Here is a 20,260-nt window from a genome sequence, read left to right on the forward strand (position 1 = left end):
ATCTCACCCCATGGACACTCCATTTTCCTGGAATAAGAAAGCCGTAATGAGGTTATAGAGCCACTTTAGCCAGGAATGGTCTTAAAAATGACCTCACAAAGCTTCAACTGGGTTGTTTCATTTTTAGCTGGATCAACTCCCTTATAGGAAGAAGTGGGAGGCAGAAAAGCCTCACGCGGTGGTAGCTGGGGTTGATGTTGGGCTGAAGCATCTCTACAACACAGCCTGAACAGAAACCCTTGCCCAGTCTTGTTCACGGTTTTGCTGCTGGAAGGGAGCGAGAACTAACTGACTAAATGGCAAAAGCTGTTGTGGTGTATATGCCACTCATACAGTAGGTGTCCTCACCAAGGAAGTTTACACAAACACTTTTACGTTTGTTTTAATTCACTGGAAAACTGATTTTGATCTGGAACGTGTAATTTGTGAGAAGCTTTTGTCTCTGATCTTGTCACAGCCATAAGAATTACATGTGTGGGAAGTAAGTAGATTGGAAACTTATCTTGGATTTCCTTTCTTTGCCTCTTGCTGTCTTGGTTTGAAAAGAAGTTTTGGCTCTTCTCTCAGTATGTTTGCCTGTACATGGCCAAATTTTAAAAATAAACAAAATTGGATGAAGCATAAACTCAGAGCTTTCTCTTATTTGCTTTCAATAAAAGGAAAATCAGAATATAATGATCTCACTTGGAAATCAAAACTTCTTCTTAACAGCTCCTTGAGTTAAATTTGAGTCCAGCACAGAAAAGGACTTGAAGATACTGCGCTGATTGCTTTTATTTGCTTTTTCAGAAAGGGGCTGTTTGCTGGCATGAAGCTGAAGAAGAAAAAAGGCGAGAAAGGGTTGATTATTGCAAACAAAGATGCACTGGGTAAGGCCTCATAAATCAATATTGCAAATGGGTAGAGCAGGTGGGGGATTGTATTTCAACTAATTTCACGTGAACTCATTTTGACTGCGTCTTAGGGTTTAGTATTGATAAAACGGGCAATAAACTCCTTATCATTCCCAAGTAAACAGAGAGCTAACTCTTTTTGCATTAACTGTTTCGTTAAGTCCGCCTTCAGATTCTGTGAGTTCAGACTGCTGTATCTGGTAGAGGAAACCAAGAATGTCAGCCTGACTCCTACCATAGAGAAATGACTCATTTTTGAAATTTTTTTTTCTCCTCTAGAGATAGATAATTCATTACAGGTGTGTAATTCCTCCAGAAGATCTGCTTCTTTTAGAAATCATAAGAACACAACCTGAGAAGGCTCTGATAGATGGATGATCTGGCTTGATAAAGCTGGGAGCTGTACTTAGTAGCAATTCTCCTCTTAAATGTGCAGCAGTTCTTTTATTTTGTTTTAATTTTTTATTTTTATTTTTAGTAATTATTTTTTGTTTTTGACAGGCGTGGGTACATCCATGAGACATGCAGAGTCTCCATTTTTTTTCCCTTAACACCCCCTTTGTTTCCAAGCTAAGGATACATTCCCCTGCACATCCCACCACTGTCATTTTTCTCCTGTCACCACAGTCCCCCCATTCACCAAAACCTGTAGTTCAGCCACAAAGAAGTCTTCACCTTCTGTAGTTTTATTTTGCAGTCTTATGCCTCAAATTCTATGGAATTTTTAAAACATGGACTATTATGTGTTTAGTGCAGGCCTTGAGTTACAGTCTTGTAATAAACCAGCCATGTGTGTCTTGACTCACTGTTGGGCACAAACAGGGTAACACTTGTTTTGTGTCATAAGCATTATTTAGCTAAAGGACACTACTTTTAAAAAGATTCTCCTCTGGTCCTTACAGCAAGGGATTTGGGCTTTTGGAGCAGACAAAACTAAAGACCATTAAACTTCTTATTAATTACAGATATGTTGGAGTTTATTTATCTTATGCTCCATGCTCTGCAAGACACAGTATACTATAGTTTGCTTTAGTCTTTCATGTGAGCATTCAGATCTCTGTTTATTTCAAATTATTGCGTTTGAACCATTGGATAGATTGGGGTCCTTATGCCGCATCTTCATCTGTTTCATTGGTGTCTTTGTTGCTGAAGAGTCTGAACTAACAAAGATACAGCAATCACCAGTTCTCTCTTGTCTTGATTGGGATTTGGGCTTAGAAGATCTATTGAGGAAGTGTGCAGTGGGGGAACGTTGTGACTTTCTAAACTATTTGCATTTTCTCTCACTGAATCCCTACAGGGGAATAATCCCTGCTGGTTATTTATGCACAACATACATACGGTTATTGAGGGGAAAGAAGGATAGCGGTTCAGGTATTAAAATGTCAGGAAATGGAGCTGTAAAGGGAAAGAAGAGTTTATGTCTCAACAGAAACAACATGGAACTGCCGAACAGTGGTCCAGGCAGGGCGTCATGCTGACACATGCCTGTCCCCAGCCAGAGGGAAGTTTTATCTGCTTTAGCCTCAGAGCAAACAGTACAGAGTACTACAAGCCCATAATCAAGCAGCATGCTCTAGAGTAAATAGGATATGGAGGGTAGCCATGGGAACTTGGTGCTACAGATGCAAAGACTTTGCTGCAAGGGCTGAAAATCAGGCTGTGCCTACACGGACACAGAGCCAAGTTCACCTTCCCTGTGTTCTAGGGAGGTCGGACAAGAGGGGCAGCCGGGGAGTGCATAAGCTATATGAGATTGCTAGTGGAGGAACCTTCATGGAGCTGGTTCATGCCTGGCTGCCTTGCAACACAAGCAGAAGTTTTGTGTGTCTGTACCTGTCTGGTGGCTTGTGGAAGCCAGCCAGAAAAGGAACATTCAGATCTGATGAGAGCTATCCAAGTGAGTTTTACTGTACAACTGATGGTCATTTGCTACCATCAGCACTTTCTAGATACCCCTCAAGTGACCATACCTTTGCAAAGAGACAAGGAAGCACTATTACAACCCTTTGGCTAGTGTTGTTGTGCGAGCACATTGCTGTAGAGTACTTGCAGAAAATGCACTTGGATGTGATTCCTTTCATTTGACGCAAGGTTATCCATAAGGTCACCTAAGCCCCTGGGTATTGCTGGGCAAGTCATCTTTACTGTTGCAGGTACCCCTTGACAGCTTCTAGACCAGAAATAACTCACGTCCAGAGTCACTGAACATTTCACGCTTATAAATATAGTTATTGGAATGAACTACAGGCACACAAATTTTAAACTTCCACCTCAAACACACATCTCCCTTCCCAAGGCAGGTGTTGGACACGGACATGCTCGGCAAGGGGTAGAGATGCTGGTAGGACTTCTGTCAGACCAGGAGGACAAAGCAGAGCAGTGTGTGAAGGGCTTCTCTGGCCAAATGTAGATGTGTACATCTGAGCTAGTTGCTGAGATTCTCTTTATGGTGAGGAAGGAAAATAAGCACTTCTGGAAGCAATTTGTGTGATCTGAGTATAACTTTCTACAAGAGATCCCATGAATCATGCTCTTCAGCTCTCTTTTTCTGTCCTTGATCTTCCATTTCCTCATCTCTGCAAAGAGGAGAGCTAAGAAATGATTTCTAAGCCAGGTTCCACTTTTGTCCCTTGGAAGGGACTGAAGTGTATCAGGCTGTTGCGACAAACTATGGATGGCAGACGCACTGATGCTAAGTATTACGTGCAAAACCCAGCAATAATCTGTCCCACTGTCTTTCTAGCAGATGAGAGATGGGGCAGTCAGATGTGAGTAGTGTGCATGTGCCTGTTGTGGATGCACATGGGGCGAAGAGAGAGGTTACAGCCCCAATTTATATGGTATGTGATTTTGCACAGGATGGGAGCTGCTGTTGTAATCAATGCCTCTCAATACAAACCACTACTGTGTCTCTAATTTTGATACCCAAATAAACAAAATATTCAGTTCATGCTGATGAAGTCACTGATCTGCTCCCAATTAGCTTTTTGCTAGTGGAAATCAGAGGCGGGTTTTACTTGCTTGATTTTTTTCTTCATCAGGTGATCATGATGAAAACACAAATCTTCACCATGATGCTCTTGAAAGACAAGAAGAGGGAGAGGAAGGCTTAATGAACAGCGATGCACTGTCCAGCATTTTTGGATCCTTAAGCCCAAAGAGGAAAAGGTGCTCCTTGGTGTACCGTACCTAACATCTCCCAAAACACTTTTTCCATCCTTCTCAGGAATGGCATTGCCCTGGGACAATACATCTGCTGACAGAAAATCCATTTGCTGACAGCAGCAATCCCTTCACTCCTGCTTTCCCATATGACTGGGTGGGATGTACTTGACAGCAAAATATTATCAGCTCAAGACAGATTGCCGCCAGATGCTATCCAGTGCAGGGAGAGATTGAAATGGATGCTGAGAGTGCCTCAACTGTGCTAATGAACTCTGCTAATGAAAATGAGCCAAAGGGGACAGCAATCTCTATAGCCAAGAGCTTGTGTAGTTGTTTTTTTTTCATACAGGGGAAGAATGGAGTCAGGTTTGATGGGATCAACAAGTGAAATCATTCCCATGCATGGCAGGTAGCTGCATCAGTCTGTGCGGATGCCAGACATTTCCCTATTACCAAGTATATGAGAAAGACAGAGATGGCCTCTGCTGATGAAATCAAGCAGAATCATAGTTCACAACAAAGCTACCTGCCATAAACAAAGCTTGCTTTGTGACGAGGACTCTTTCCAACATATGTTCAAGTACCAGCTCTTGCCTAGAGATGCCTAATCACCTGTTTTGTCATTTAAACAGGGCAAAGCTGGTGACCAGAATTCACGAAGAGGAGGTGAAATCCCAGAACTACCAGGTGAGCACAGGGTGGCGGCCCTTATGTGTCTGTGAAATCCCCAGGCAGGCTGGATCTGAGCCCAGGAGTGCATGTGTTGTCCGTCTGCCCCACAGATTGCCATCACCATCATCGAGGCCAGGCAGCTGGTGGGTGAGAACATCGACCCTGTGGTGATCATCGAGATAGGTGATGAGAAAAAGCAAACGACAGTAAAGGAAGGCACAAATGCCCCTTTCTACAATGAGGTAGGTGCTTTTTCTTGAAGAATGCACTTTCTTCGATGGCTCTGGGTGGCCTCCACCACTTGGTAGCTCAAAAAGGGGGTGAACTAAGTTTGTAGCACCTGCATGTCTGAGCAGGAAAGTCTGTCCAGGAGCTGTTTGAGTTTCAAGCATGGGCAAGCACCAGCAACAGCTCCCTTGAGCTTAGCTCTATTTGCTCTTTCTCTTCTCGAGCTCTGTCCGTCCTGTTCCCTGCCCCCTCCACCGCATCCTGCCCTACCACCACCGCCTCTGCGTTTTTTTCAAATGATCCATATGGGAGCTTTGTCTAAACTGCCCCCAACCTCCCTTTTCTACCATTTCATTGTTTCAGCCTTTCCTTGGCATGTGTTTGTCCCAGATGGAGAACAAAACTACCCCCCAAACCAAACAGTCCTTTGGTTTTCCTTGTGCCTCCTGTCCCTTTTGACAATACCCTCTGATGCAGAATGAGGGCTGTGGGCCTTTGCGGAGGGCAGTGCTGGGCAGCCATGCAAGGGGGAGACTAGAAAATGGGTCTAGGCCGTGTCAGACACGAGCCAGGGAGCAAGGAAAGGGTTTTGCTGTGTCCACCACTGCCTCCCCAGCACCCCCGGTGTCTCACTGGGGTTCCGTGTGGTAACCCAAAAAGCTAAACCATACTGCTGACAGCGCTGGCCACCGGCACAAGGATGACTCTGATCTGCTGTCCCTTTTTCCCCCAGTACTTTGTGTTTGATTTCGTTGGACCGCAGGTGTTCCTGTTTGACAAAATAATCAACATCTCTGTAAGTACCTATCAAAGTTTAGCACAGTAATTAAAGGTCATTTTTGTTTGTGTTACTATGGCTCTAAATGATTCTTTTAAATGTAATTAAAAAGACAAATAATTTTAAGTCAGCGTGAAGTACAGGAAAGAGAAAGGATACGGGAGAGGAAAAGGAGGAAAGGCAGCTGGCAATGATTTGAAGGAACGTAGCCCTAAAGGAAGATTAAGTGTGCATTTACAGGGACATTCATTGCTGGTTTGGCAATCTGCGAGGTAGAATGAGAAAATTCAGCTTAGTTAACTCTTGTCAGCGTTGCCTCCATCCCTCTAATTTTCCAGCTGCCACTTGTTTCAAATAACTGAGTTGAAACTTCCAGCTTATCTCAGTTCCTCAGATACAACTCTTTCTAACTATCCAGGTACTTTATCCTCAGCAGCAGCTCTCGGGCTGTCTGGGATGTGTGTGGCTGGTTGCTAATTAGCCATAGGAGTGGGCTCCAAGCATGCAGTGCTGCTCCCATTGCTCACTGCAAAATGAAGTGCTGGCGAAGCTATGTGACATCTCAGAACAGCCCTGATAGAAGACACACATACTCAAGGACTTGGGGCATTAGATAAAGATTTGCAGTTTGTAAGAACAAGTCTACGGAGCCATGCTAATTATCTTACCTGAGGCTCCTGAGGTTCTTCACAACATTTCAGCAAAGCTGCTGAGGAGTTAATGAAGATCTCATGAGACTCTCGACAGTGCTGTATTTGTATTACTTAGAAATATCACAAGCTGTGCCCTTCATGAGCTGTGTTTTGCATTTCTACTGCCACAAGTCCCATGACTTGTCCAGAGAAATGAGCAGTGAGTTGTTGCCCTAGGAACCTTATGAAATTCAATAAGGGCAAGTGTAGGGTGCTGCACCTGGGGAGGAATAACCCCATGCACCAGTACAGGTTGGGGGCTGACCTGCTGGAGAGCAGCTCAGCTGAAAGAGACCTGGGAGTCCTGGAGGACAACAGGATGACCATGAGCCAGCAATGTGCCCTTGTGGCCAAGAAGGCCAATGGCATCCTGGGGTGCATCAAGAAGAGTGTGGCCAGCAGGTGGAGGGAGGTCATCCTCCCCCTCTACTCTGCCCTGGTGAGGCCGCACCTGGAGTACTGTGTCCAGTTCTGGGCTCCCCGCGTCAAGAAGGACAGGGAACTGCTGGAGAGGGTGCAGCAAAGGGCTACCCAGATGATTAGGGGACTGGAACACCTCTCTTATGAAGAAAGGCTGAGGGATTTGGGTCTCTTCAGTCTGGAAAAAAGACGGCTGAGGGGGGATCTTATCAACACTTATAAATACTTAAAGGGTGGATGTCAGGAGGATGGGGCCAGGCTCTTTTCAGTGGTGCCCGGGGACAGCACAAGAGGTAACGGGCACAAACTTGAGCATAGGAAGTTCCCCCTAAACATGAGGAGGAACTTCTTTCCTTTGAGGGTGGCAGACCACTGGAACAGGCTGCCCAGAGAAGTGGTGGAGTCTCCATCTCTGGAGACATTCCAAACCCGCCTGGACGTGTTCCTGTGTAACCTCCTCTGGGTGACCCTGCTCTGGCAGGGGGTTGGACTAGGTGACCTCCAGAGGTCCCTTCCAACCCTATGATACTATGATTCTATGAAAGGTTCTTTTCCCTTGAAGTGCTTTGTCCATTTCCAAAATGAACACCAGGAAAGGGTCTGTGCTGGTTGTGCTTGACAGAGACAGGCACTGGTCAAGAGCTGTAGCAAACACCTGCGCAAAATCTCGTAGACAAGTTCATTGTGTACCTGCTTTGCTGAGCTGCTAATAAAATGACAGAAATAAAAAATATTCATTTACACACGGCCAGCTGGACAACTAGGTTGTGAATGCAGGTAGTAAATTGACAGTCTGAATCCTAAGCTCCAGTTAAAATCCACTATATCCCGTGCACAGCTCATATGTATGAAATTCATACCTACATAAATTGTCTGCAGCTGCAGATCTGACCTTCACTTATCCCTGAGGACAAAGCTTACTACAGGCTGATGATGGCCCATCTTTTGCATGGGAGTAGATATTGTGTCACTGTTATGACTTCTATCACAGCGTATGGCCTCTATATTTATTTCTGACACGGTTAATATCAGCACAGTACAGAGACATCAACTCTTGTGAGCTACTGCTGCTTGGGAATATATAGCTATTTTTCTTCAAGATATGGCCAGTCTTTCTGATCTCCCATTTTTTGATAAGAATTCCATGTATCCGGTGGTGGTGGGGAGTGTGCCAGCTTTCTGAGTGTGTTGGGGGTGTGGAGAAATATGTCACCATTACCTCCTCTAAATCTGCATAGCTTCATAAGGCTCAGCAAACTTATTTGACTCATAGTTGGTGAAGGTGCAACACTAAGAAATTAAAGGTCTTCTAGAAAAAATGACTTTTTTAAAAAAAAAGCCTCACAAACTAACCCAGTGCAGTGCTCATGTATGCTACTGAAAGCAGAGATTCATTACCTTGCAACACGGTTTTGGAAAATGCAATATATCAGGGGAATAGAAACAAATAGAGGAAATATGTGTGCTGGGAGTGAAGGAAACCGTGGGGGATGGAAAGTTCCACAGCACTTGCTTAGCATGAATCTCACTTAACGAGAAACAAATATTGGCAGCGTCTGTTACCAGCAATCATTCATGCACTGAATTTTCTTAATCTGTGAAAACGAACTCATCTGCATATGGAAGCTCAAGGAAAACAAAAAAGATTAATGCTATTGTCCATCAGTTCAGCAGCTCGTCTATCTGTAATCAAAACCTGCATTTGAGGTGAAAATGAGATTTTCAGTTTCTCAGCACCTGCTAATTAATAGATTTTTTTCTTCATTAATATCTTCCAGTACATTCCAGCAACCTTTTAAAAATGCCATAATAAAACTGAGACGCTCAGTTCATGCTAAACCTGTATGTCCAGTACTGAAATACTCCCCATTTTAACACCGTGTATGCTTGTCCTCATTCAGAAAATGTGAAGAAAATCCTTCAGTCATCTATAGTCAATCAAGTGTGAAAAGACACAAACCTTTAATTAGATACAATGTAGATGTGACGCTCCCTCTCAGAGAAGACAAGAAGTGTTTGCTGTAAGCCTCATTCTCAGATGCTTTGTTACATTAGAAAAAATACGCTTGGAAAAAAAAGTACCAGGAAAGACGCAGAACATTTAATAGAAGCAGTGAATTATTTCCTCAGCAGTTAAAAGCAACATGTGTACTACAGGGAGTGGAACTCCCCATCATTTCAGTGAGAACAGGGGGCATTTACCCAAGTCATCGCATTTCACACAGCAGATCTCAGGGATGGAGAAGTGAGACTTACACATTTAATGTGCTGACATGCCCTGGAGAGAAAATGCAAAGAGCAATGAGACACCACCACCTTGGACTCACCACGTGTCCTCCTCTTGTTTCTGAGTCTTAAAGAAACTCTCTCTTTTTTGGCTACAGAAAGGCTAAAACCTTCTTCCCCCTTCAATCCATCCTGCGTTGGGTCAGTTGATTTGGGCGAGTTCCTGTTTCCGTGTAGTTCCTCCAAAGCTGGAATTTTGCCTGACTTCAGGATGAAACACAGTTTTCATGGCTTCTTCCCCACCCCTTGAGCCCTATTCCGATCTCATAGGAGCAAGGGGTCCAGTGCTATGGTGGGACCTGGTGTCATCAGGGATTGAGGAAAAGCAGAACCAGTGCATGAAGCATTGGCTTCACACTGGCTCCTCTCTCACATGAAGGATGCTTAATTTTTAAGCTTTAATAGTAGAGTAAAATAAAACTGCTCCTTTGTCTGCTTTTGATTTTTCAGCCCTTAAAACTCCTTATGTGTTGAAGTGAGGAATTACTGGGGACAACTGAGTGTGTTCCCTAAACCACAGGGGCACAGTGGCCCCAGACCTTTCATGAGGAATGACATTATGTTACAACTAGAAACCTCCCCAATTTTCTGGTAGATCTTGATGAAGGTGTCAGTGATCTTTACTTTGGAACATATGTCTCCCGGTCTTGAAGAAAAATGGACAAAATTAAGTCACATGACAAATCCAATGCAAAGTCACAGAAGTCTTGTATCCCTATCTAGGATATGTAGGTCCAAAGCCAGGGTATGATGTCTTGTATCCCTATCTAGGATGTGTAGGTCCAAAGCCAGGGTATGATGTCTTCCAGAGTCCTAAAATGCTCTCAAGGGTTTGGTGGTTTAGCTCCAACATTTAGATTTAGCTTCTGTGTACTTGAATCCCATGGGTTTAGCTTCTCTTCACCAAGGTGTTCCAGCCAATTCAGCCTGCTTTCAGAAGCTTTTCCCCAACAAAGGAATACGTTTAAACCCTTTAAGCGATTCTGAAACCAGGTGAGATACATTTTTTGAGAAATACAGTTCTAGAGCCAGTCTTCCCTCAGAAGACGTTGCTGGCATTTGCCTTGTCTGTACAGTGAAGCACATGCATGTATTTGAAAATCAGCCACAGAAGTACATAGATCCAGGAATCATGACAAAGGAAAGCTATTAATTAAATTGGAACTAAATTAAATTAAATTAAATTCCTTACTTGGCAGGAAGAATAAGGAGAGAGACTCACTAGGGCCTGCTTGCCATCTCATTTACATCTATATCACTTCTCTGATTTCATTAATATTGTGGGGGGTAAATCAGAATTGAGACTCTTGGTTTAAGTGCACATTGAAATGTTGCAAAGAAACACTTTAATTCTTCCTCTTCTGGGTGTACTCAATTCTTATGGCAATTCAGCTATTGCAGAGAAAGTGATATGATTTCTGCAGCCTAGTGTGAAACCAGTTACGCCCCATGTATTTATATTCATGATGGTTTATTTAAAACTGCCAAGTAATATAACTGCATCTGTTCTGAAGACACATCCATCTGATTCCTGATCTATATAATCCTGGGACCTGGGATGAACCTGTGGGATTCCACTTGGATGCAACTATATTTGTTTCTAAATTAGCACAATACTGGGTAAAGAACAGATTTCAAGCGCTTGCTGTGTCTGCTGTGGCTATGTCCACCCAGTTTTGGGTGGTGCTGGATGTTGCTGCTTATTACCTCTCAACCAAATGTGATCTTTGTTGGGATTGCTCTTTCTTATGCTGATTGGGAAGAGAGAGAGTGACATTCTTTAACCGGCTGTTTTCTAACAGGTTATGCACAATAAACTGATTGGGAGTGTGCTGATAGGTTCCTTTAAAGTAGATCTGGGGACGGTGTATAGTCAGCCAGGTAAGTGGTGCGTTCTCTGCCCCTTTTTTCTGTTAAACGAGATGTGAGGCAGGGAAGGAGAGGAGAGGAGAGGAGAGGAGAGGAGAGGAGAGGAGAGGAGAGGAGAGGAGAGGAGAGGAGAGGAGAGGAGAGGAGAGGAGAGGAGAGGAGAGGAGAGGAGAGGAGAGGAGAGGAGAGGAGAGGGAGTTATGCTGCTTTTCCACTTAGATGCTTGTGGGTTATGCCAAGGGCTAAACTTAACAAGGTTTTTGGAAGGGTTGTTTTCCTTTTTTGGAAAAAAGTTCAACACTGAAAACACCTTGACAATCTGCCCCTTGGTGGGAAGAACTTATCAGGGATGGCTTTTCTTTAGTGGGCCAGAGTGGGCAGCTGAATGCTCTGCAAAACCAAGCTTCACTCATTCGTTCCAGAGCATCCAAAGCTCTGCTCTGTGTGTGTTGGGGTAGAAGGGGTGGAGTAAAGGAGAGTAGGATGGAATATGAGAGGAACGGTGAGGAGAGCATGAGACAAGAGGAGGAGCAGACAATAATGGGAGGGAGAAGGAAATCACAAAGAGGTGACCATGGGTCCACTTGACCTGGCATCTTCAGAGCTGTCCAATGCTTTCTGAAGTTTGAAGCTAAGAAAAGATCACGACCCCTCTTTCATCCTGTTTTTACAACCATCCACAAAACATGTATCTTTGTTCCACAGTTACTCAAGTTCCTGGTCTCTTCTCAGTCTTTGCAAATGAACGTATTTAGGCCACTTACTATAGATGTCACCCAGTTATGGCAAAAGTGTAGAGTCGTTCAGGACACTCTTTTTTCAGGGCTCCTGCAAGAGTCAGTAGAGAGAAATGACCTGACTGAAGCGAGCAGTCTACATCCGTACTTAGACTGTGTTAGTCTCTGAATTATGTCCTGTATTTCCTGCTCACACTTTTACAGGAGGGTGGCGTCTAAGGGCTGATCTTGAGCTCGTATCCCTGGTACCCTCTGGTCCTTCCTTCCCACTCCTTTACATGCCCAAGGTGCATGGCCAAGGACTTTATGTAAGGTTTTAGGAACCTGCTCAATGAGGGTTGCTGAAGCAGGGCTGCAGCAAGGGCTGGGTGGTGTCGGTGAATTGTTTTCTGCATTTTCCCACTGGAAGGATGGAGCCGAACCTTCTTCTGGCTGCTGCTTCTTCATCTGATGGCTGTCCACCCTCCTTCTTCCCTTTCTCAGTTGGCGGCCAGTGTTACATCTGGCCTAGCTCCTAGCAAGGGTTTTGCTGCCAGAGAGTTCTGAGATCTTCAGACAGTTCTCATCAAAAAGTTGGCCTTTCCTCATAAAGCCTCAGCCTTAATTCAGTTACTGAAATCTCACACAACCTTCCATCGGTCTTTAGACACTGCTCTCAGTAACCATTGACGAAAATTAGCTTGTTCCTGATGAGCTCTAGATCAATCCTTTGTTTGCCTTTTTGGTCACACAACATTTTGGACCCTCTAGATGTGCCTGCTAAAAGGTGTGCTTCAGCATGATCGTCCTGAAAGCACAAGGGTTGGAAAGGAGAAATATTTGCACCATTTGCATCCTCTATTTGAGTGTTTAAGTTTTTTCATCTTACAGGTCATCAGTTTTGTGACAAGTGGGCACTTCTCACAGACCCTGCTGACATTAGGACAGGAGCCAAGGGCTACCTGAAGTGTGACATCAGCGTGACTGGGAAAGGTGATGCCATACAAGCTACGCAAAAAACAGCTGATGCTGAGGAGCAGATTGAAAAGTACTGAAATAATTTCTTTTTTACTGATTTCTTCTTTATTAAGTACCTCAATTGTCTTCTACCCTCTTTTCAGTCCTTTCCTTGCTAACTCAGGGTTAATAACAGGATAGCATTGTACACCTGGCTATTTTGATGTGCTCAAAGAGAGTTTTTACAATCCTCTCAACTAAATTGAAGGGCATGTTAGGGTCACTTCTCTGCAGCTGATAGAGTTGACCATGCCCTGTGGCTAAGTGCCAGATTATCCCTGAGAAAAGGTTCATTGATCTGAAACCAGTTAAATATTTCTGAAAAGCAGTGAAGTAAGAAGAAAAATATTGGGAAAAGCTATTCCTTCTCCTCTGTCAGATGTGTGTGCACAGGTATTTTCCATATCCTTAGATAAACTCAAGTTCATTAGCATTCTCCTTGTAAAATACAGAATTTCAAGGTGGTAAAGTATGCTGCCAGCATACTCCAGGGAGAGACACCAAGAAGATGGAGGGCTGGAGCACGTGGTCTACAAGGAAAGGGGTGGGGGTGGGGGGGAGGCAGTTGGTTCCTTGGGCCTTAAGAAGAGCAGGATAAGGGGCATCCTACATGAAGAGGTCAGAGCGAGGCTCTTTCCAGAGCAATACAGTAGAAGTATAAGAGGCTTTGGATGCAGGTTAGAACAAGGGATACAAGAATTTTTTTTTTACCATGAAGGTGATCAAATGTAACAGGGGCCCAATCTCCATCCTTGGAGATACTCAGAATTCACTGGACAAGGCCCTGAGCAACCTGATCTAACTGGACCTGGTTCTGTATCACAGAAGTTTGCTGAGTAATGCTACCCAGCCTAGTGGAAGATGTCCCTGCCCATAGTAGGGGGCTTGGATCTAGATGAGCTTTAAGTTCTCTTCCAACTCTACCCATTCTGTGATTCTATCATTCTGTGATTTTCTCGTGGTTACCAGAAAATGTTTTGGTTTAGATACAGAAGCAAATTCATACGCCTTTTTGTGTCTTCTCAGGACACAAGCTAACTCAAGATGACAATTTTCTTGGAAAAAAAGTCGCTTTATTTTCTGAGTTTTCAATTTTAGAGAAATGGCTTCTTTTTTCTTTCAGGAACCTCTTGATCCCCAAAGGCTTTCCATCTGAAAGACCATGGGCCAGATTCTATGTGAGAATTTACAAAGCAGAAGGACTTCCAAAGATGAACTCTAGCATCATGGCCAATGTCACCAAAGCATTCATAGGCGACAGTAAGGACCTTGTGGATCCCTATGTGGTGGTCATGTTTGCAGGTCAAATGGTAATTGGGATCCTCTTGATCACAAATGTAGGCCTTCTTTCCTATTAGGTGTGCTACAGGCAGGGGATTATGCTGATGTCCTTTAACTTATAGTTACATAAATTAAGCAAAACACGTATTTCAGTCATCAGAAATAAATTTTTCAGTTCTTAAATTATGCAGGAACTAAGTGATGGAAACACTTAATGCCAGCAGATCTAATACCAGCCTCACAGCAGCAGGTTAAAGTCAGGCAGCAGGAGGGGAAAGAGAATTCTCTAGATCTGTTACTAAAACATCAAATTACGAGACAGTGAATTACCCAGTGTGGTATTAGGTAAGTGCTATGTTCTGGCCTCCCTTGGAGGAAGCAGGGCTGAACTCAGTAAAGGTGGTCCAATCTGGATTTTAGGGCTGTGTATCAACTGTAACTAGATGATCTTTAAGGTCCCTTCCAACCCTAACAATTCTATGATTCTATGATTCTGAATTACTGTACTGTAATTCAGGACCCTTGCAGCTTTTCTGTGGGTAACAGAAGAAGAAGCATTTGAGTAGACTCTGTCTCAGTGTTGCCTGGCTTCATTGCTTCTGAGGCAATCAAAGATGGTGCTACAAAGAGCTGCTGAGAGGATCCTTCTGACTTTTATGGAAGAGGAGTACAAAGGAGGTCCAAGGTCCGAGTTCCTCTGGGGTACACCCATGAAACACCATGTCAGGGAGCTTGTCTTGAGTACTGGTGTAAATAAGGAAAGAATCAAACTGGAAACGATTTTAAGCCAGCAATGCTTTCAGTGTGCAAGGAAGCCTTAGGTAGAACTCCAGTTAATCCTTTACGGACATTTCAGGCATGAGAATGAGGCCCTTGGTGCTGATTTCGTGTTTTCTTGTGAATCCAAACTGCGAAGTATTACATCTCAAACTAGTATGGGTTAAAACGGTCAAATGCATGCAGCTACTTCAGGTTTAACAGAGGTCTCAAGAAGACATAAGAATGGGTCTCTGATGTGCGTTTGCATGTTGGTGTGTAAAATATGAGTTTAGAGGTATCACTGGTGGGTTTCCTGCCCCAGTTCTCCCCACAGAATGTGAAAGTAGAAGGCCTGCCACAGCCTGCGTCTGCACAGACTGTGATACGGTCCTGCCATCTCCTTCAAGCTAGGAGGAAGAGCTCTGGTCTCTACATCCCCAGCACACAGGCATACGCCCAGAATGCAATCCACAGTAATCATATTTTATGCTAGATAAATTGCCTCATTTAAGGTAATTCCATTGGTACATGCAGCCTGGCAGCTGTAATGAATTTCATCTTTTATGAGACAAACTGCGCCGCATTACTACTACCCTGGTATTTCAAAAGCCATTTGAAGATGTGCAGTTTGTAGCAGAAATGCCAAAGTCTAGCTTCATAGATATGTTTTGTACAGAAGGGCCCTGAAGAATTAGATCTTATTCCAGGCTCTGCTGTGTGCAGGTGAGAATTCTTTAGCCATAAAGTGGTCTTTTATTAGATATGGAGGGGAAAATAAACAAGCTAATCGAAAAGCTGAAGTATTTTCAAGATAGGATATTTGTGCTTTAAAAATGACCAGAGACATGTGGCTAAGTGCAATTTGTGCTCTACTCATTGCCATTCTCCAGAGTCTGACCCCTCTGGGGTTAAATTTGCTGGACTTTCATTTCAGGGTCGGACAACAGTGCAAAAGAACTGTGCAGATCCAGTATGGCACGAACAGATTATCTTCAAGGAAATGTTCCCTCCGCTCTGCCGAAGAGTCAAAATCCAGGTCTGGGATGAAGGCAGTGTGAATGATGTGGCCTTAGCCACCCACTTCATAGACTTGAAGAAAATATCTAATGAACAAGATGGTGACAAAGGTAAAAGGGAAAATGTCTGTTCCAGAATATGACCTTAAGGTAAAATCTACTTTCTTGGGATCTGGGCACTGGCTAATCCCATTTTAGGAATGCCCAGAGCTCAAGTGAATATCCATAGTTTTTGTTCATTCTGAGAGACTTTTTCTTGCTTAATTTGAAGTTATATTATATTGTGCTCAGTGCATGGTGGTCTGCCACTGCCTTTCTTGTTACAGGGCTGCTCTATAATTTGACACCTTCTTTATGTACCAGTTTCTCTCTGGCAATGAAAGCACAAAGTGTAAATCACAGGCAGAGCAGGCGTGTGTTTCTGATCCACCCAGTAAGAGCAAAGTTTCCAGCTGAGTGCTATCACAGCCCGAGGAGGTACCATGGACTAGTGTGTTTGTCCTCACATATGTGAGGTAAAGCTCACTATCTGGAGTCTTTTCGCTGACGTTTGAGCATGTGTAGCCTTATTTATGCTGTGTGATTCAAGTGTGGAACATGTTTAGTTACCACAGCTCAGCAAAGGCACAGTAACTCCTTAAACCTGGCAATTCAAATGTAGAACTGCGTCCTTAATGAGTAAATAAAAGACAAATCATATAAAGTGAGTAGTGGCATGGGCTTGGGAACAGTTTGGACAATGTGAGAAGGCCTCTGATCCTCTCCCGCCATGTCCCAGCCCTCAGTCTATGGGAGCAAGCTCTTTTTTTCAAGAGGTGCAATAGGCCTCGTGCCCCAGCACGTGTGGTATGAACACCTTCTGAGAAAGAGCTCCATACTGGCAGAGTCCCTGGTTGGATATTGGCAGAGGATCCTTGGTGCCTAAGAATTGCCCTGCAAAACAGTGCTCTATATGAGGTGGTCCCCACATGCATAGAAATGGGTCCAGGTTTGGCTTTTGGTGCACAAGAGGAAAGATTTCTTGGAGCAGACGGTGAGGAGAGTGTGCTAACACCTAACAGAAATGCCATAAAAGGTGCTTTATCTCCAGGGTTTTTGCCTACCTTTGGGCCTGCCTGGATTAATCTCTATGGCTCACCCAGGAACCACAGCCTCATCGATGACTACCAGGAGCTTAATGAAGGTTTTGGAGAAGGGGTCTCCTTCAGGGGACGTCTCTTCATTGAGATTGCTGTAGAAATACTTTCAGGAGGAGCCCGTGAGTCGAAGTTTTCAAGTATTATCAAGGATATCAAATTGCCATCTAAAGACTTCAAAGCACCCAAAGGAAAAGACAAAACTGAGAAAGCAGGAGAGGATCGAAAATCAGCTTCTCCTTCAGATAAGATGAACTCAACGGAAGTGGAAGTCGAGCCATTTGATGTGCCTTTAGAGGTTGGTATTTTATTAAGATATTGTTTGACATTTGTTCCTAAACCTCCAAGGCTGGCACTGATGTGTGTATTTGAGTTCAGCCCACCTAATACTGCTTTTATGTACTCCCTACAGCTTCTCCATGCCTCCTTAGTCTTGGGACCTTCCCATAATAACGCAGCACAAATGGAGCATTAATGTGTACCTGTAACTGTTAAAAAAATTTCAAGAAGGACTTGGTTTCAATAAAACTTGGCCTCCTGTCCCGTTGTCCCTTCTGTGCTAGCTGCATCCATGTGTTCCTACTAGAAACTTATATGAAGTCATATCTGCTAAATCACAGAGAGCTGGTGGGGGAGGCTGATAATTATAAAGTCTGATTTCCTGCATTCATTTGAGAAAAATTGGTAGTTGTCAATTGAAGTCAGTAGGGAATCACTGACATAGAATTTGTCCAAATGCTGAGAGATACAGCCTGGCCTGTTTTACTTTAACGTTCATTGTCGATGTAGGTTTAGATTGATAATCTCTGTAGGAGAGGGGCTGCAAATCATGTGCTCAGCTTCAACTGGTGTTATCTGATGTTACTTTCCCAACTCCACCTGTTGTACGGGGTTTCATCATGGGAAGATCTGTGCTACGATGCTTTGAGAAAGTTGTGCAGTTGTGGCAGGGCATGTGGGCTCAGGTGCTAAGCCAATACTTGAGCTTTGATTCTCTGCTCCATCACATCACTGTCTGGGAGCAGCAGCGCAGTGGTGCATGTGCAAGCCCTATTCTTTTTTACCCAATAAATAGGAAGAAAAATATTCTCATAACCCGTTTTCTCCCCATTTCGGTATGTCGTTGATCAAAATATTGGCTTTTGTAGTGGGAGTTTGTTGTGGTTCTGGCCAAATTGGCCAATGGCCGGCGACAGATGCTCCCCCCAGCCTCTCGTACAGGGAGAGGAGGAGGAGGAGAGATAAAGAGATTTATGAGTTTAGAAGAAACTAAACTACTTTAATGAAATATTAATAATAAAATAAAAAGGAAAATAATGAAATAGATACAGTATATACAAAACCGGATTAAGCTCCCAGGATGGCGTCACCGGCAGGCACTGGGGAAGTCCCAGACTGGACTCGGTGACGGGTGGGAACTGGATTCCACAGCTGGAGTCAGGAACACATGGATTGGGATCAAAGGCAAATTAACAGACAGGGTCCTCCTCGGACATTGGCCACTGAAGAAAGAGATCTAAGCCTTTGATCCCTCAGCTTTTATACTGAGCATGGGGCAGATGGGATGGAATACCCCTGCTGGTCAATTTTGGGTCACCTGTCCTGTCCGCTCCTCCCCGCAGGTGGGACCCCTCTGCGCTTTTCCAATTCCAACCCTTCAACGGGGTAAATAATGAAATTAGCTGACCTTGGTTGTTACAGCAATAAATATAAGCAAGAGCCTTTCTGTGTACTGTTCCTTGGCACAAACTGTCTTATCGCTCTGAATGAACCGTTTTAGACACAACACGCTGTTAATTTCAGAGAGTTAGAAGAGGCCTAGCTAAGAAATAAAATTACTGAACAGAAAGTTGGTTCTGTTTTACCTCAAACCAAGACAGAGTCCCACCTCAGCGCTTAAGGCACTCATGTTCTTTATTAGGTCAGATTCTTGGTCTTTTGACTCCATGTTTACAAGTAAATAGGAGAGGAGAAATTGTCCTTTGGTCTTGAGGCCTAGCCTTGACAAGTGCTCTTCCTTGGCCTGTGCCCTATGGCCGGCATGAGTGCTAGCTGGAGCCGGTCAAGGAGTGTGTTAGCAGAGAAATGGCAAGGGTAATCTCAAACCAGTTGAGCGAACCTGTGTCCTGGTCTTGCTTTATGTACTCATATAGTTGTAATTGCCTCTGTCCCTCAGCTCTTCTGTGAAGACTGAAATAGAGGTGACATGAGAAGAAATTTATTTCTATATAGATTTTCCTCTATATGGAAGAAATCCATTAATGTGAGTGGCCCAAACACTATGGTCTTAGGTGCTAGCTAAATGCTCCAGGTAGAGGAACAAACCCTGCTGTAACACCAGTAAATATTAATAGTAGTAATAAGGATTTATTTCTGGCTACTATGCCTCAGTTTCAAATACAGAATGAATAAAAGGCAACAACATAATACAGTGATGCTTGATATTTTATTTTTGACATTCGGCAATATTTCATGCTACAGTAGACACAGTAATTGCATTACAACTCTCTGAAAGGGAAAGCAGTAACTGGAGACATTACAAATAAGGCAAAAAATGTCTCATAGAGCCTCTGAGACAACAGAGGCAAATTACCCAGCCCCACAGCACAACTTTATTGACCTATTCCAGCAGCAAGAAGACATTAAACATTTGCAGTTTTCTTTCTTTATAATGGGAGAGAGATGCGTGTGTCATAGTCTCTGAGTCTCAGCTTTATTAGGCACCCTGTGCTCTGGGTTCATGCTGAAAATAATCAAGGCTCAGGGAAGCTAAAGCTACTCTGGAGCTGCAATCTGTTTGTGGTGTTAGCTTTGGTACATGATGCTGCTAATCCTTTCATGAAGACTTATGACCTTTTGCTCTGTATAGCAGAGGTTTTCCAAAACGAAGCGATCATGGGCTGTGTCAAAAGCTGTTTCTGCTTTGCAAAAGTCAGGGAAACAAATATTCATATACTGCTGATGTTTTATTCATTGCCTTGCTCTGTTGCAAAAGAAACTGGTACTGATCTTGCCTAATGGACTTCAGTACACTGGTGTCCATGCTGTGAAATCAGTACGATTTGCATTGGAGTAATTGTGTCAGTCAGGGTGTGAATTTGGGGAGAACTCAAACCACAACTTTTATTTCTATTGAGCTTAGTCTTGGTTTGGGCTAATAGCTTGTTTTGTTAATGACCCAAGAGTGCTAGAGGTGTTAGCTAGCCTTCCCTAAGTGAGAGTGGTGCCGAGAACAAGCAGGCGCTGGGGCTCCAATAGGTTTAAACAGAGCCAAACCGTGCCTTAAAACTGCACAAAAGGTTGTTACACTTTTGAGGGTGTGCTGCTGT

The 20,260-nt window shown here is 43.7% G+C and overlaps 1 protein-coding gene across 1 annotated transcript in view; it reads left to right on the forward strand.

The window, feature by feature from the left end:
* Positions 1–296: 296 nt before the first annotated feature.
* Positions 297–20,260, forward strand: part of FER1L6 (fer-1 like family member 6) — a 68,242-nt gene continuing 48,278 nt past the window's right edge. Inside the window, exons 1-11 of the mRNA XM_074573560.1 lie at positions 297–334; positions 790–869; positions 3,938–4,064; positions 4,694–4,748; positions 4,844–4,975; positions 5,695–5,757; positions 10,940–11,018; positions 12,614–12,770; positions 13,863–14,049; positions 15,714–15,906; positions 16,886–17,229. Of these exons, the coding sequence (XP_074429661.1) occupies positions 297–334; positions 790–869; positions 3,938–4,064; positions 4,694–4,748; positions 4,844–4,975; positions 5,695–5,757; positions 10,940–11,018; positions 12,614–12,770; positions 13,863–14,049; positions 15,714–15,906; positions 16,886–17,229 (1,455 nt within the window). The remainder of the gene's footprint in view (positions 335–789; positions 870–3,937; positions 4,065–4,693; positions 4,749–4,843; positions 4,976–5,694; positions 5,758–10,939; positions 11,019–12,613; positions 12,771–13,862; positions 14,050–15,713; positions 15,907–16,885; positions 17,230–20,260) is intronic.

The sequence above is a fragment of the Larus michahellis genome, chromosome 2 (assembly GCF_964199755.1).
Source record: "Larus michahellis chromosome 2, bLarMic1.1, whole genome shotgun sequence".
In the NCBI taxonomy this organism is placed as follows: Eukaryota; Metazoa; Chordata; class Aves; order Charadriiformes; family Laridae; genus Larus; species Larus michahellis.